A 16,232-nucleotide genomic window follows, 5' to 3' on the forward strand; every position below is an offset into this window, starting at 1 on the left:
TATAGCCCGCTAATTAGTACAACGTTGTTGTAGCGGCAGCTAGCATCAACCACTATAACGCCGCTATAGCCTCACTATAGCCCGCTATTTCGTACATTGACCACAACTCTAGCCTAAAAAAAGGAAATTTTCAGGAATTCTATACTGAATACGACTTAGCCCAAAATCAAAATATTCAGGCACCAAACCACATGGGAATTGCACGTATGCCAACATCCCAAAGAAGGAAAACCATCAGACAACATGATCACGGGGGAACTGCGTTACTGTAGATCTCTCGACAAGATCAAGGAAAACTAACCTGGCGGCGTGGCTCCTTCCCCGACGTGTTAGGCACGATGAGAGCGAGTATGAGGTTGGGCAGCGGCGCCATCCAACAAGATCATGGGGGAACTGCGTTACTATAGATCGCCCGACAAGATCAAGGAAAACTAACCTGGCGGCGTGGCTCCTTCCCCGACGCGTTAGGCACGAGGAGAGCGAGTATGAGGTTGGGCGGCAGCGCCGTCTGACAACAGGATCACGGGGGATTGCATTACTGTAGATCACTCGACAAGATCAAGGAAAACTAACCTGGCAGCGTGGCTCCTTCCCCGGCACGTTAGGCACGAGGAGAGCGAGTATGAGGTTGGGGGGCAGCACTGGGGAAGATTAGGGTTTGGCGAAGAACTTGATGTTGGCTCACCTCACCGGATATGTGCCGTCGTGGACACGACAGCCGTGGCGGGCAACGTCCACTGGATCCACTGTACCGTGATGGGGATGGAAAAGGTGACAGCGAGGGAGTTTTGGCGATGGAGACGGGACCGGCGTGTGCTATCGATAGCGGCACCCCCAGCGTGTGGTGGTGATGGGGATGGCTACGGCGACGGCGAGGGAGGCAATGAGGATGAGGAAAGAGATGGAAGCGGAGGCGGAGTCGCAAAACGGTGCGGAGGGATAACCTAGCGGAAGAATGTACAGCGCTGAGTTGTTGAGGGACTCCGGAGATGGCGCGTCGACAATCCGGGGGTGGAAATCGAGCAGAGGGACGTTAGGGGGGAGGGGCAATGGGCGGAGAGCCGGAAAACGTCACCTTTTTACCTTTTTTAGAGTATAGATGTTCTCTTGAGGGTTGTTATGTAGGCTTGCTCTGGAACCAGTGCCATTTTGAGTTTTACATGCACCATAATGTATTTTTTGATATGCAAGAGCTCTTAGGACTAATAATTAGAACTAGAAATGGGACTGAGAATTAATCTTTACCTATTATTAAAGTCAGTAACGTCTTTGCCTCGATTTTTCGTCCGTCGGGCTATTTTGCAAAAAAAAACCCTGACATTTCGTGATATCAACCCGCAGTCCAATCTGAAGAGATGGGGGCTCGCGTGGTAAAAAGAGGAAAGCGAGGGATTAAAGCGAAAAGAGTTCAACTCCCTCGTTCCCTTCCCCTTCCTCGGGGGATCGAGTTCCGCCGCACTCCGTCCGGCTCCGGTCCCGTCCCTCGGGGGATCTAGATGCCGCCGCTCCGTCCGGCCCTCCACCCAACTCCCTTGTTCCCCTCCCCTTCCTCCACCGCACTCCGTCCAGCTCCGGGCCCCTCCCTCGGGGGATCTGGACGCCGCCGCTCCGTCCGGCCCTCCACCCCATGTCCACCGATGACCTCCCGCCATCCTCCGACATCGATGTCATCATCCTCCGTCGACATCCCGCCGCCGCTCCGTCCGGATCCGGGGCTTGTGGTCGGTTCCCACCTTCGCCCTCCACCCCATGTCCATCGACGACCTCCCCCCGTCCTCCGACATCGACGCCATCATCCTCCGTCGACATCCCGCCGCCGCTCCGTCCGGATCCGGGGCCTGCGGTCGGTTCCCACCTTCGCCCTCCACCCCATGTCCATCGACGACCTCCCCCCGTCCTCCGACATCGACGCCATCATCCTCCGTCGACATCCCGCCGCCGAGGCCGTTGGCGGCAGGAGGTGGGCGGGGGAAGGAGCGGCTGCAGGAGGAGCTCGGCGGGCAGGTGGGTGCTGCCGCTGTCAAGGGCCATCGTCACCGCACAGCAGCAAGTACAGGTAATTGAATCAATCTACGCTGTCGCAAATCCGAGTTGTTTTGGTTCTTCCAGCGTCAAATCTGACGGTGTTTCTGTGTGATCTTGGAGTTCACCAAGGTGGCGGCACGGACGGCGATCGGGTTGAGGAGGAGGAAGTGCAGGAGGAGCCGCCGCAATCAGCGACAGCAAAGCAGGAGGAGGCAAAGCGGCGTTGGGGTCGGAAAGCTGTCCAAAACCCTCCACCTCCAATTTCTCAGGTGCGATTGATTATACATCATTTCTTATGCTCCTGTCGGTTTCAGGTGATCTTGCTTTGCCTATTACAGAAAATTCGAATTGAGAAACTTGGGTACAAAATGACTTATACTTTATGGTATTCTGATTCAGGAACTAATGGGCAGCCAAAGGGTGTAGCGATAAGCCATTCTTTGATCATTCAGTCCCTTGCAAAAATTGCCATGAAAATGGCTTCGGAGAGGATGATGTATGATATCAAGATCCAAGTACTGTTATATTACAGTTCCCCCATGAACATAATGTTGCCCTGTATGTCATTAATAGATTTGATGAATCACCAACATAAGTTTTATGTTATGTTCATAACTTTATGCAATTCAATTTGAGTTTAGAAGAAACAATAAGTGTATGACTTCAATAATTTTCCTTTGTTGGTCTGCAGGTTTACCTGCATATGGAGACTCTTTGCCATATCAGAGGGGATCTCCTCATGCATGACTATCCCTGATGGCCAGAGGTTGCCATGTCCTGGTACCGAATTTGACGCCAAATTAGCCTTTGATGCCATCAAGGAACAAGGAGTGACTTCTTTCATCATTGTCCCTACGATCATGGCTGGCATACTGTCCTATGATAGGCATGAGATAGCGCTCCTATTTTCTGAAATCCTATGAATGCGCAACTGTAGACTACAATTGTTTCGATGACAACGATTTCTAATTATTTACCAATGTGATTAATCCCATTTGATGCTAAAGGCTATGCTATACTCTGAACAGCTCTGAATTGGTTACCCTTTAACCAAATTTAGTAACAAAATTACATTACCAAAGTTGCATCAGTGCTGTTATTTTTCCTTGTACGAGATGACTGGTGTTTTCTTGCTCCTCTTCTTTTAATATCTGATTGTGGTGTCAGCTGATTTGTTGGAGGGCAGAGGAGCATATGCCTCAAAATGGATCTCTGACAATAGAAAACCAATTCCTAGAAGCATAGCTCATTTTCCTTTTTAAGAACAAATTGAAAACGAGTGAATTTTCCCTACAGGCATTAATATTATATGGTGTTATTTTAAGATACTCCAGAGTACAATCCATATTAGTATCAATTGTTGTTCTCTACTTTTTAAGTTAAGGTGCAGTTCTGTACAGTGTAACACACAATAAACAGTCAATGATGTCCCATTTGGACGAATTCGATGACGACAACAACGAATTCTGGCGTAGCAACGCACAGGGCATTTTGCTAGTAAAAAAATAATTCCAATAGTAAAAGAATAATTCCAATAACGCATCAAATCGATGTTGCGCTGTGGCAACTAGCTCCACCATCACCGAAATGAGATTCACTGACACCAAAAATCGAACTCTACAGCCATCGAATCGACCTATGTGCCGTTGGGTTGACCTTCAGCACCATCGAATCGACTTTCGATGCTGCCGAAACAAGCTCCGACACTACCGGATCGAGCTACGAGGGAAAGCTACACGAGCAACAGCGAGGGAAGCAAACGGTCCCTTCGGAGTTTGCCTTGTTTTACGCGACGAGACGAGGTAAGCAGAGGAAGCAAGACGAGCGGCAGCAAGAGATCCAAACACGCCTATAGTTATAATCATAACATTCTAACGGTGGATGCTGACAACTAGATTCCAAAACGATATATCAGACCAACACATTATCGCTGGACTGATATTACCTTCTAGCTGCCTTGGTGTACCGACGTGCCAAAAAAGTACGTTGGCATATTGCTACACGGTACTCCAGCTTGTGAACTCATCCAAGTTATATTGGACAGTTATTCAAATTTCTACCGATGCTAAATTTTGCCTCACAAAAAAGATACTCCCTCCATTTCAAACTACAGTTCGTTTTAGCTTTATTAATTTCATATATATCATTATGCATCTAGACATACATTATATCTAAGTGTATACATCTAGAAAGGTCAAAACGACCTACAATTTGCAATTTAAAACGGAGGGAGCAGAAACCAATTACTCGAGTACGAGTGGCCAAGTTCACGCCATTTAGGAGAAGAAAAAGGATGCCACGCCGCTCCTTCTTCCCCATCGAAGAAAGAAAAAGAACCCTTTCCAAAATTTATATAAACCCGCAGCCAGCAGGAACCTCACTGAAAATCCACAGCCGTATTCCTCAAAAGAAAAAAAATCCACAGCTGCATCCATCCCAACCGTCCATCAGCTCACGCCACCGCGATCGGACGGCGCCTCCCCCACCTCAGCCAGGCCACTCCACGCCACCAACCGCAAATAATTCGAACTGCCAGGGGCAAGGAGGTAACTTCCCCTCGGCTCCGCCTTTTTTATCTGGCTCCCCCACCTTCCCCTGGCCCGACGACGCCCCCCATTTCGGAGCTCCTCCTCGCGATTCCAATCCCCGCACGTCTCCTCCGCCTCCGCCTCGCGCAGGGTTAGGGTTTGCTCTGCTCCCCATCTTGTCGCTTTTGTTTTTTTCCTGTGAGATTTGGTAGGGAAGGCCTGATCTGTGTCTTCCGGTGCCTGATTCAGCGTCTCTTGATCGATCTGCGCGGTTTTCTTGTGATTTTTTTGGGGTGTTGATTCGTTGGTGCGGGGAATTCCACGGGCCGTGGAATCGCGAAGGGGACGGGCGCTTCGAGGTTCGTGTGTTGATTCGGTCTTCGGTTGGGGGTTTCTTCTGTTCAGGTTGAGTCTTTTGGGTGGGGAAATGAAAACGCGTTCTTGTTTTTTTCTTCTTCTTATTTTTTTTAAAAATTGTATGAAGGTTGTTTCTCTTGTCCAAACGATTAGGCTTTACCTGTCTTTTTTTTGTCTGATTTTTTAGAGTTCGTAGCGCTGCTAAATGTTACTAGTGATTCAAGTGTTTTATTCCATGGAAATCGTGCGTATCTAGTTGTAAGCGGTGGATTAGTTAAATTACTTGGCAGATTTGGTGCATATTGTCCTCGATTTGCATCACCATGGTTTTTTTTTACAAAGATTGGAATTGATATACCCTGATTTGTTTAGGAATGTCGTTTTGATTTGTATTACACAACGTATTTTGTGATAGTGGCTTCCGCGATGCTCTCCCTAAAAATTAGGATCTCGTTTCATCAAGTACAACATCTGCATGACTTATATTTGCTGAAGTGACAAATCGTGTGGTTATTTACATCGATTGTTTAATGTGCAGCTTATAGTAGTCATGGAACACAAGGAGGCGGGCTGCCAGCAACCCGAGGGCCCAATCCTATGCATCAACAACTGTGGCTTCTTTGGCAGTGCGGCCACCATGAACATGTGCTCCAAGTGCCATAAGGAGATGATAATGAAGCAGGAGCAGGCCCAGCTAGCTGCCTCCTCCATCGATAGCATTGTTAATGGTGGTGACGGTGTGAAAGGCCCTGCCATAGCTGCAACTGCCGAGGTGGTGTTTGCTCAAGTTGAGGAGAAGGCAATTTTTGTGCAGCCTCCAGTTGTAGCTGAAACCAGCGAGGCTGCTGCTGTAATCCCCAAGGCCAAGGAAGGCCCGAACCGGTGCGCAACCTGTAGGAAGCGGGTTGGCCTGACGGGATTCAACTGCCGATGCGGTAACATGTACTGTGCGGTGCACCGCTATTCCGACAAACATGACTGCCACTTTGACTATCGGACTGCAGCTAGGGATGCGATTGCCAAGGCCAATCCTGTGGTGAAGGCGGAGAAGCTCGACAAGATCTGAGGGGTAATGGGGAGCGGAATTGGTTATGATCTGCAAGATTCAGTCATGCATCTTTGCTGCTTTATCATTGAACTTCCCATTCTTGTTTGCTGCCACATCCCCGAGTTGTTCAACACTGATGCACATGCATCCTGGCAGCTGCAAGAATTCATCCCCAGTCGAGTCCAAAATGGTTTGCGTGTTGGCTATGTTGTGTAAGCTTATTCAGTTATTCATGGTGGTTTGGTTGGTATTGTGGCATTCCCATTTAGGTAGCTCTGTAATGTACTACTGTCTCGTGCGTGTTACATCCCAATCAGTAATAGTAATCAGCAATGGTCTGCCATATTTCCTCGCAATTTTCTGGTTCTCTTCTTTTCATGTGCGCTTGTGAATTTCATTCAGAGCAATGGGGGCAATTGCTCAGATGTTTGATATTATCTGAAGTTTTGATGTGTGGAGCTATTGACCAATCAACTGTTCTTGCTTCGTGCTCTCTGAAGTGGAAGCAATCAGCTTCCGCTGCTTGCATGAAGTGGGATTGTTGTGGATGAACACTGCATTTTAAAATCATGTAGCAGCCGAGAGAGCTGTGGATGGAGCTTTATTGTTGGGTATGCTGATTCTTTATTACAACACAGTCTATGCAAACGCAATTACTTGGTGCAAACACAGTCAATTCATCATGATCTATTTTGGAAAATCCTGTAAACAAAGGAACTTGCTTGCATGGTTTCCACAATTCTTATCCTTCTCTCTTTCTAGTCTGTGCAAGTGGGGACATGCAGCTCTCCTTTTTACATGTGATTGGTACGAAGCCTAATTTGTTTTTGTATGATTGTCACCTGCAAAGAATTGGAACAAGTCTAAACAACTTGTTTTTGTATGATTCACTTGCAAAGAAGATAATTCGTACGAAAAAAATATTCTTCTGCATGGGGGGAATATTTTTGCTCCTCAATTTGTGGGTGGGTCTCTTCAGACATCATGGGAACATTGAGCAACTCTTGTGCCGGGTGTTGAGCTGCGATGGATTAAAGAACGCAAGCAATGATATAGGTTCTGTTTGGATCCACTAGCTATATTTGAGCTGGTTAAATTTAACTGCTATGGATGCAAATATGATCTAACTAGTTTAATTTTTTGTAGTTGGTTGAACCCAGCTAAACCAGTAAAAGATGAAATTGCCTCTCAACCTTCCCCGAGAAAAGTTTTTAAAGTGGGAGGGAGGGATACTATAGACGAATACCTCTTCTATATAGACGAATACCTCTTCTAGCTAGTGGATCCAAACACCTTTAACTAAAGTAGCTAAAAGAAAGTTTCTAGAGTTTAGTTAGGTGGATCCTAACAGGGCTAGGACCATAGAAGCCTGATCGCCTTGAGATTCCTTGTTTGTTTATGGGAGAATGGATAGGATCTCAGCTTTGTCGTCCTCCCATCCCAGTAGCTGGAGATGTATTTTATGGCACTAGCTGTTGCTACCTGCTCTGATCAGTTTACTATAAAACTGCCATTATATTGTAGAGTATGTAACAGCCTGAAGAAAACATTTGCAGAGCTCAGCAGCAACCATGGGGATTACCTAGTTGCAAATAAGACACCCAATGGCACTTCTTTTTTACCCAGCCAGAACTGAGCAACCCGGATTCAGGGCAAAGAGCAGATCACTTCAGGACGAAACATTTAGCAACACCTTCAGTTACCGAGATACATAAGGTGAACAAACTCATCAGCGGTGTCTTCAGCTGCGAAAAATTCACATAATCTCAAGTAACTTTCTCACTCAAGAAAGGACCGAAGAAGCGCTGTGTGGATTGCTCGGTATTGCAGTAAGTGAATGTATATGAGAGGGATACACATGAAACAGCTCATTTCCTCTTTAATTGTCTGTTCTAAACTACAGTGTATGAGAAGAAAGAGGCCGTGCATTATTCTGTATTTTTTCTACTCCAAGTGTAAATTTGGGGACTCAGCCCCCAATGTTGAAGTAAACCGTATAGAATTCGTCCCTCAAGCTGTACAGTGGCTCCAGGATGAAGTTCCTCCTCACTCCCTTTGCGATAAAGCTGATTGGATGGTACTGCCTCAGTGGGGCAGTCTGCACAAAGCTCGCCGCCTGCTCGAGTATCCCACCAATGCTCTGAAGAGAGCTCTTGCAGCTGACCTGAATCTTAGTCTCTGCAGAGTAATCCACGCCTGTCACCAAGAAGCACCCTGGTTTGGTCCCGAGCTCGAGGGAAACTGAATTAGGATTTCCATCGAGCCCGGGTATTATGTTGAAGAGGGAATCTGAACCCTTCTGCGCGGATAGGGTGAGGTTGTTGGTGATCACAGTTCCTGGCAAGTCAAATGGCTCGATCAGCACGGAAGCTCCCTTCATGGTTGTGCTGTATGTGTCATGCAGCTCCGTTGAGTCCTGAGGGTGTGCCCTGAATGTTGCGTGGATGGCGATGTCGGTGCCGTCAACTTCAGGTCGCTCTTGCATTGTTAGGGAGCCATTTGCGCTTGAGAGGACAAATGTTTTTCCATTGGATACTTGTGTGAAGGTTGCCAGCTGTGAGTTGTACACTGAAGGAACAGTGGTGATCCAATCTGAAATTGTACTGCTATTGCCAACTTTTGCATCCCAGTCACCAGTGGATAGGCCAGCAAGAACAAATGGCCCAAATAGGATGGCTTGAAGGGATGCATACTCCGGCCTGTCATCTGAACAGATAGCTAGCAATTAATATTGGATCAAGTTCCTCAAAAATATTTGGATCAAGATTCTCTCTGTACAAAAATCTGAATATTATCACACATCGTAGCAAAATCCGTTATTTCTACTAGCGCCCCTATGTTTTTGTAGTATAAGTGTACAACCACTGGTTATCATGGTGGTATATCAGTGTGCGAGCCAAGTAAAGTCAGCCAATTTGTTCTTCAATCTTAAATTAGTCAACAGTGGAAGTATCATGAGTTACCTTTAATTGCTTCAGTTCTTAACCTGATGGGAAAGCGTAGTGATAAGTGATCCTCTGAGTTCCATTGTTTGGTGACTGAGAGGAAAGATCCTGCCCATAAAATAACATAAGGTAATGAACTGGGCTTCAAAAATCGATGATAATTTGAATATTGAACAGAATGGAATGATTTTACCTGGAGATAATGACCCCAAATCTTTGCCATTTAGATTTGCTCCTGCACCATCAGCAAATGTCCATGATGGAATTCTAACATTCAATTTGGCAGACTGACTTGTCGTCTGAACAAATAGCAAACAAATGAGCTGAGTGAAGATGTTTTTTATCTGAATTCAACGTATAAAGAATTGAAAATAATTACCTCTGCAGAAATGGAGAGTGAAATTTGAAGATACAGGTCAGAAGAACTGAGGGTTTTGATTTGCTGAGTAACAGTGAGCCCAGCTGCTTTCCAGTTGAAAGTGCTTGGTATGTACTGAATGATGTTGAGTGCAGGTGTATCTTCTTTCTCCTCAAAGTAAATAGAATCGCCAAGTTTTGAAAAGGATTCTATACCTGCACATGGAAATCATTATATTTTGAAATAAACAACTTGCTCGAGAATAAATGCGACCCCAACGTTCACAGCTTGAGGCAATAAAGCAGAAAGGTTAAAAATGAAGGGGCTAGACACTGCCTTTAGCTTATGGAATCAAAATTGGATAGAAACAGTTGGTTGAAATCAAGCAGAATATTCACATCAAGGCAATAAATAGATGTTGCAATTTTTGTATTACCTGTCCCATAACAACACCAGAAAGAATCGTACTTTGTTCCCCAACCATGATAACTCACAGCCTTAGAGTGTCCAGGGGCCTGGGGTAGCATGTAAATCATCACACCAGGATCTGTCCCCCTTTGAATGCTTAAAACACCATTTATCAGTGCTCTTTCATAGTAATCTGCATATGATATTTCCTTTGTCCATCGGAATAGGTTGCGAGATATCTGGATATGACACAGGTTTACATATGACACATTTCTAAACAAGAAAACAATTTTTTAGTATGGTTTCACAACCTTAAGCATGTTGTAAGTGGTGCAAGATTCCTCATTCTCAGTACTCAGAGTCTCAGCTAAATGTTTTGGGTCAGTCCTGAAAAACAATTAAGAGAATCAGTTCCTTGCCAAATATAACTTTCGATATACTATGGAAGTATTGATGCCATTAATCAAGCATCTACAAGCTATATTACCAGAATTCACCAGCAGATGTGCCACCAGTCGCGTAGCTATGAGATGAATTTATTGTATCCATAAAGAATGTGGCAATTTGCTGTTTCAAAAATGAGGCTTATGGTCAACTTCACTCAAATGGTGGAGAACAAATGATAAAAAGAAGACAGAAGATGGTACTACTTCAGACACAGAGACGCAGATACTCATAGGCAAAAGGCTAAAATGGATGTAAAGGAAAGAAACATATAAATCCAAAGAGCTGTGCTAAACACGCATAATGTCAGCATATTTCAAAAAATTGAAAACAGTTTATCTTAATCCATTCGGAATTTTAGTAATAACAGCAAGAGTCATACATATCTTAATTTTTATTAACCCATTTTTCCTCTTCTGAACAGTAGTCAGTGTCTTTATGTAAACTGATAACAGCATGCACTTTATGTCCGCATCCCCTAACAGATTCCTCACTGTCTATGAAAATGGAATACTTCAACTCTGTAGTAATAAATTTCGCAGTGAACTTTACCTTGTAAAGAGGATCTCCGGTAACTTCATACCTCATCTGTGCACCAATGACAACTGGAATGTGTGTATTGGAATGGAAGCCTGAAATGCTGTCAGCCTGAAATGAAACAAATACACAAACAACGCTATCACTAAACGAAAAATCCCTCGAGAGGAACAGTAATTCTAGTCCATCGATTGAGTCCTGTACTAGGAACCCAAGTTCAATTTCCATGAAAGTGTACACTTTACATGGTAATACCAGTTCAGTAGTGGCATAATTAAAATCTGTTCGATATATAGACATGTAGTGACCACTGGATGATAAGCAAATTGAACTGAAGTTAGTAATCACAATTCTTAACATAGTTAAAACTGAAACTGGTTAAGTTCTATTTCAGTCATTTATTGTAATGTAAACATAATCCTAGCTATCACCAAATAGCTGAAGATTCACAACTAGCAAACCAAATCAGTGTTTCAGCACACCTGAACTGCAAGCAGCCCAAGAAAGCATGGCTTATCGAAGAGATGGGCCAGTGTCAAATGCTTCAGATCATTCTGCCCAATTAAGAGAAAGTCAGCATATCAGCTAGATATAACTGTATTAATCGATGCTACACTTGTAACAAACGGCAAATCACCGTTATTGTGTAGAGCTGATAGAGCACATCATTCATCCCACCAGTTTCCTCATTGAGAGACTCCCAGTGCCTCTCAATGCTGTATTTCTGTATGACATTCTTCACCCGATCACTGAAATAATTAGCCATCTTTACCACCATGTCAAGAGCCTTGGAATTCCCAGCCACCGTGTACTGATCAAGAAGGCCTTGCATAATCTGTAAACCAAAAATTAGACCCACTCAAATTGGTGATGATCATTCATTCATTGCACAATCTGTAAACCAAAAATTACACCCACTCAAATTGGTGGTGATCATTCATTCATTCACATATTTATCATGAAGTAGAAACTGAAAACCCCCATGAACCTTGTGGATTGTGTAGTAAGGGGCCCAGACAGGCCTGATGGCCTCAACCCAATCGAAGAATTCCGACGGGAAGGCCGACAGGTACCCTGTGCCCATCTTCTTCTGACAATCATAGAGCGCGTCGACGACAGACGACATTTTCACATTAAGAGTATCATTGTGTGTGCTAGCCCACATCTTTGCAGTAGCACTCAGGTAATGCCCTGAAAAGAACAACGGCAGGACGCTGAAATTCAGCCTAGCTGCGAAATTGTAGTGGGTAAATGCTACAGAATCGAAATCAAACTGAGATGCGGTGGCGCACCAACAAAGTGACCCCGGAGCTGGACGTTAGGGCCCTCCCACCCGCCATAGGGCGTTCCCGGCGCCGTCAGGCCGGCTTGCTTGCGGAAGCTCCAGACGAGGCGGTCGACGTCCAGGAGGAGCAGGTACTCCAGATTGGTCTGCTGTGCTTGCCAGTACGGGCTGCCCGGCTCAAGCCGCACGTCGTGCAGGGAGGCCTCGGAGAGGAACGCCCCGGCCGCAACCCCGGGCCGCGGCGCGCCGGCGGTGGCGCCCCGGAGCTTGCGGTAGAGCATGAGCCAGTCGAACGCCTCCTCGCGCCGCAGAGCCCGCCGTGGCATGAGCGACATCCAGGCGGACTCGTCGGTGGGGGTGAGGTGCTGCTCGTGGCCATGCTCATGGGTGTGGCGACCGTGGTGGCTGCGCTCGGGCACCGGCGCCCGCGGCGCGGACCGCAGCTGCGTCGCCGCGCGCTCCGTGTGCGACGTCAGCCCCGGGAACGCGTTGGTGCACGACTTACCCTCCGCGCCGTGCCAGCCGGCTGCGGCGGCTAAGATCACCACGGCCCCCAGCGCCGCCGCCGCCGGCATGCCCGGCCCTCTCGCCATAACCAACCCCCCTTTCTTGGCAAGAACCACTCGTTACCCTGTCCTCAGTTGACCGACACACACCGCATAAGCGAAAGCCTCCAAAAACCCAAACCTGTAACCTGTGAGAAGGGCGAGGAGGATAAGATTAAGCATCACGAAATGGTGACAGCGCATCAAACTACCAGTGATTCAACCAAGAATTGCGCGGAAAGCAATTCATACGAGGGGAACAAAGATCGGAGGGAGGATTGAAGAAGACGACCTCGACTCACTTCACTGGAGTGAGACTGTGACAGTGATGTTTACTGTTTCCGTCTCGAGAGGAAGGAGGAGAAATTGCTCCTTTTTCGCCGGGGACGGATCAACGGAATAGGGGTGGGCGACAAATGCGCATCGGGAGAGCGACGGTTTATATCAGAGGATTCTTGGACCCCAAGAGCCGCAAGGCGACGCCATCATCACCCATCCATCATCTACCGGTTCGTCCCAATCCACCATGGCCGTCGCCCGCCGCTTGCTTGCACGCCACCGCCGGCCCGCCGCACGGCAGCAAGTGGCGCATCGGCATCACGTCGGAGAGGTAAAAGCTTCTCTGCCCTTTTCAGACCCAAGGGCAGAGACGGCAACTTGGCAGCGGAGCTCGCAACCGAAACCGGAGAGCGGATGCGTCAGGGTAAAACCTACCCTGTTGGTGGATGGATCACCGGATTGAGCTGAACTTGCAACTGAACACTCTCGGAGATTCCCTGATCTTGTCATGCTTCTGCCGTTTGCAGGACACGGCATTGCATGGCATCTAACCGATCCTGTGTTCCGGCTCAGCCTCATCTGTTCGATGTGCAGAGGCCGATGCAGCAGACCCCAGAGGCGTGCTGCGTGCATATCCATCGATTGATAGATCCATTTCCTTCTGACAATAGAATCATCGTGCGCATAGACCACACCTGCATGCCAAGACAATGTCACATGGATGAATAGGATGCGAAGTGATCGATTGTTGTGTCAGTTTCAGAAGGCCGAGTGGCAGCATGTTGTCGGTCATGTTCTATACTACCTCTGATGGGCCTTGAGGCGAGAGCAATATCTCCGCCCTCCCAAGAACAGAGGATGCCCAAGCTCTTCTGAATACCACCAAACAAGCTCCCTTAGGATCCATGCTGAAATCGCACAAGATATACCAAACAAAATGTGTTCAAGCTCTTCTTAAAACATAAAATGAAAATCAAAAGATTTTTGGGCGAGAATGGGAACAACGGTAATCATCCTTGAAGTCGACCCAAACTTTTGACTAGTTTCCAACCCCAATCATTGCCGATCCAGGCCCAAATCTAGCCCACCTCAGGCACCCGCAATGGTTAAAGAGGGTTTGCTCTCTGTTACTTGTCTACCAGCCCTGTTTGGATATCATATGCTAAATTTTAGTACAGTGTTAAATTTTAGCACCCTCAAATAAAAGGTTAAAGTTTAGCACCTTGGGGTGTTTGGAAAGGAGGCTAAACTTTAACACCTGGGTTGACAAAAGACTCATTTATCCCCACTTTCTTCCTTTCTTTATCCTCTCTCTCCTCCTCTTCTCTCGCTCTTCTCCCCACCTTCCCCAGCCGCACCGGCCTCCGTGCCCCTAGCTGCCCTCCCTCCCCCGCTGGGAGGTGGCGGCCGCGCGGCCAAGCTCCTCTCCCTCCCTGCGCCAGCAAAATCACCTCCGGGCGTCGCTCCTCACCCTCCTCCCCCGGGTCAGAGCCACCGCCGCGCGGCAAGGACTCCTCCTCCACCGGTCCCGCCCCGCTCCCGACGGCAGAGAGGTGCTCCCTCGTCGCGCAGCGCCGACTCCCTCGTCGCGCGCCTTGCTGACGGGGAGGACGGGCCGGCCGTGGCCCTGCACCGAGAGAGGGGGGTGCGGAGGCGGCATGGCCGGCGGAGGCAGCGGGGGCGGCGGAGGCGGCGTGGCCGGGTGGAGGAGGCGTCGCCGGCAAATGCGGTGGGGCCGGGCGGAGGAGGCGTGGCCGGCGGAGGTAGCGAGGCCGGCGGAGGAGGCTTGGCCGGCCGAAGGAGGAGAGAGAGGGGGGTGGGGGGCAACCAGGGAAATTTTAGATAGGGGACCACTTTTAGCACCTATTTGATGTGCTAAAAAAAGTGGGGTGCTAAACTTTAGAACACCACTTTTAGCACACCTGTTTGGGAGCTCTAGTGCTAAAAGGGTGCTAAAAGTGAGGTGCTAAAGTTTAGCACCCCTCTTCCAAACAGGGCCATAATATTTATAGATCCATCACTTAGCGGATTATCTGTAGTATTTATTGCTAAGTTTCGTGGGTCGTATAGTATTTTTTTAGTCCTCCTACTCTTCTCTCTCTCCTCCTTCCCCATCCCCCACACCGACAACTGCTTTTCCGGCTGACCTTGTGATGAGAACATTACCTGCTCGGATACAACCATATTAGCAACTTTTGATTCACAGGTAAAATAATTCTTTGAAAATTCATTTGATGAATTGATGCTACACCATGATGTGTGTTTATTGTCATTTGATACGTACGTGGATCAAAACGAGTGTTAAACACACATCGAAGGCATGGAGGACCAAAGAAGTTGATTAGATTCCAAGTCCAAGTATTCCCAACGTCCTCCACTAGGCCACCACGTCACTTTTCGCCCAAGAAAAGAAAGAGATCAAATTCAACACGTTTTGGGGCTGAATTCAGACTACAAGCACTGCGCCAAATTGCAACGGCCGACACGACCTCATCCAAGCTCCGTTTTGGGCGTTCAAGTACTCCTTGGAATTCTTATGAAGTCTATTTTCATATGGATCTAGACTCATGTTTATATATTTTCTGAGGCGGTCGCAATGATCAAATTACTACCGAGAGATTTTTCTGTCAAAGGTGCTGCGTTGCCTTATTTTGGTCCAATGGGCCTTGTATCAATTCGGGTCCAATAAGGACGTGTCCTAGGGTTGGAGCACGACAACAGGACCCCTATGGTCGTCCTCCTAGGTATAAATAAGGTTTAGAGCCACCACAAACAGATTGAGTTTTGTTTAGATGTAAGTTTAGCCATTGCTACTTCCTTGTAGACGCGTGTGTCGACTAGACCATCCGTTCTACTTGATTCAGAATCCCAAATTTGTAATTTTAGATTGGTTTTCATCTCCATATTTGCAATTGAGTTGCTTGTTCTACTTATTCTTACTTATTCCTCGATTGCTTGCAGGAATTACCCTAGTGGTTTGATTGATCGTGCTCCACGAGATCGCGGCGACCATTGAAGATGGTGTATCGGTTGCTAAGACGCAGCATCCTTGGATGGTTGTAGTCGGGGCTGTGAACGTCACCGCGCGCTCGAGCCGGCGGAGTGGCGGAGCCACGATAGCTCGACGGCCCCAGCTGCGCCCCATCCACCTCCTGCACGGCGGCATGACCATGCTCCGTCACATCCTGCACCGACCACCACGCAGCCACGCTCCTCCCTGCTTGCGCCACCTCGTGCTGGAGCTACCGTCGCCACACCGGGCGCGCTCCGCCCGCCCCCGCACCGCTGCTGCGGTCTTCTGCCCCTCTGCCGAGCTCCACGCTCGTAGCGTGCCTTGCTTGGTCTCGCTCCACACCGACACCGGGCCCAGCATATCCGGCCACCACATACGCGTACCCATTGCTAGGCCCCTGACACCCGCACCGCTGTGCTCTTCCTGCTCCCTAGGCCCCACACATCAGTCTCCGAGCATC

At 47.8% G+C, this 16,232-nt stretch overlaps 2 protein-coding genes across 5 annotated transcripts; one reads left to right on the forward strand and one right to left on the reverse strand.

The window, feature by feature from the left end:
* Window positions 1-4,563: 4,563 nt before the first annotated feature.
* On the forward strand, window positions 4,564-6,314 carry LOC101780163 (zinc finger A20 and AN1 domain-containing stress-associated protein 8). Of its 3 annotated transcripts, none has more exons than XM_004951515.4 (2): window positions 4,564-4,704; window positions 5,449-6,314. In XM_004951515.4, the coding sequence occupies exon 2, from the start codon at window positions 5,461-5,463 to the stop codon at window positions 5,974-5,976; it is 516 nt and encodes a 171-aa protein (XP_004951572.1). In that variant the 5' UTR covers window positions 4,564-4,704; window positions 5,449-5,460; the 3' UTR covers window positions 5,977-6,314. The 3 variants fall into 3 exon arrangements, with proteins under 3 accessions (XP_004951572.1, XP_022680309.1, XP_004951573.1); XM_022824574.1 differs by having other exon boundaries at window positions 4,620-4,710; XM_004951516.4 differs by lacking the exon at window positions 4,564-4,704 and adding an exon at window positions 4,809-4,912.
* A 1,435-nt stretch (window positions 6,315-7,749) lies between these two features.
* On the reverse strand, window positions 7,750-12,957 carry LOC101780837. 2 transcript variants are annotated; one of them, XM_004951517.4, is made up of 13 exons: window positions 12,773-12,957; window positions 11,943-12,629; window positions 11,639-11,841; window positions 11,288-11,485; window positions 11,133-11,204; window positions 10,666-10,761; window positions 10,157-10,236; window positions 9,981-10,056; window positions 9,698-9,908; window positions 9,283-9,476; window positions 9,097-9,202; window positions 8,922-9,011; window positions 7,750-8,664 (listed from the first exon to the last, which is right to left on the reverse strand). In XM_004951517.4, exons 2-13 carry the CDS (start codon window positions 12,526-12,528, stop codon window positions 7,928-7,930), a joined length of 2,649 nt encoding a protein of 882 aa, XP_004951574.1. In that variant the 5' UTR covers window positions 12,529-12,629; window positions 12,773-12,957; the 3' UTR covers window positions 7,750-7,927. The 2 variants fall into 2 exon arrangements, with proteins under 2 accessions (XP_004951574.1, XP_022680302.1); XM_022824567.1 differs by lacking the exon at window positions 12,773-12,957 and adding an exon at window positions 12,733-12,751.
* Between the last annotated feature and the right edge of the window lie 3,275 nt (window positions 12,958-16,232).

The sequence above is a fragment of the Setaria italica genome, chromosome I (assembly GCF_000263155.2).
Source record: "Setaria italica strain Yugu1 chromosome I, Setaria_italica_v2.0, whole genome shotgun sequence".
NCBI lineage: Eukaryota > Viridiplantae > Streptophyta > Magnoliopsida > Poales > Poaceae > Setaria > Setaria italica.

Coding starts and splice junctions, on each gene's coding strand:
- LOC101780837 (XM_004951517.4), bottom strand. CDS start 12,528: ATGGCGAGAGGGCCGGGCATGCCGGCGGCGGCGGCGCTGGGGGCCGTG. Junction 11,842..11,942: donor GCTCCGGGGTCACTTTGTTG/GTGCGCCACCGC, acceptor TGTTCTTTTCAG/GGCATTACCTGAGTGCTACT. Junction 10,237..10,665: donor CCGGAGATCCTCTTTACAAG/GTAAAGTTCACT, acceptor TTTTTGAAACAG/CAAATTGCCACATTCTTTAT.
- LOC101780163 (XM_004951515.4), top strand. CDS start 5,461: ATGGAACACAAGGAGGCGGGCTGCCAGCAACCCGAGGGCCCAATCCTA.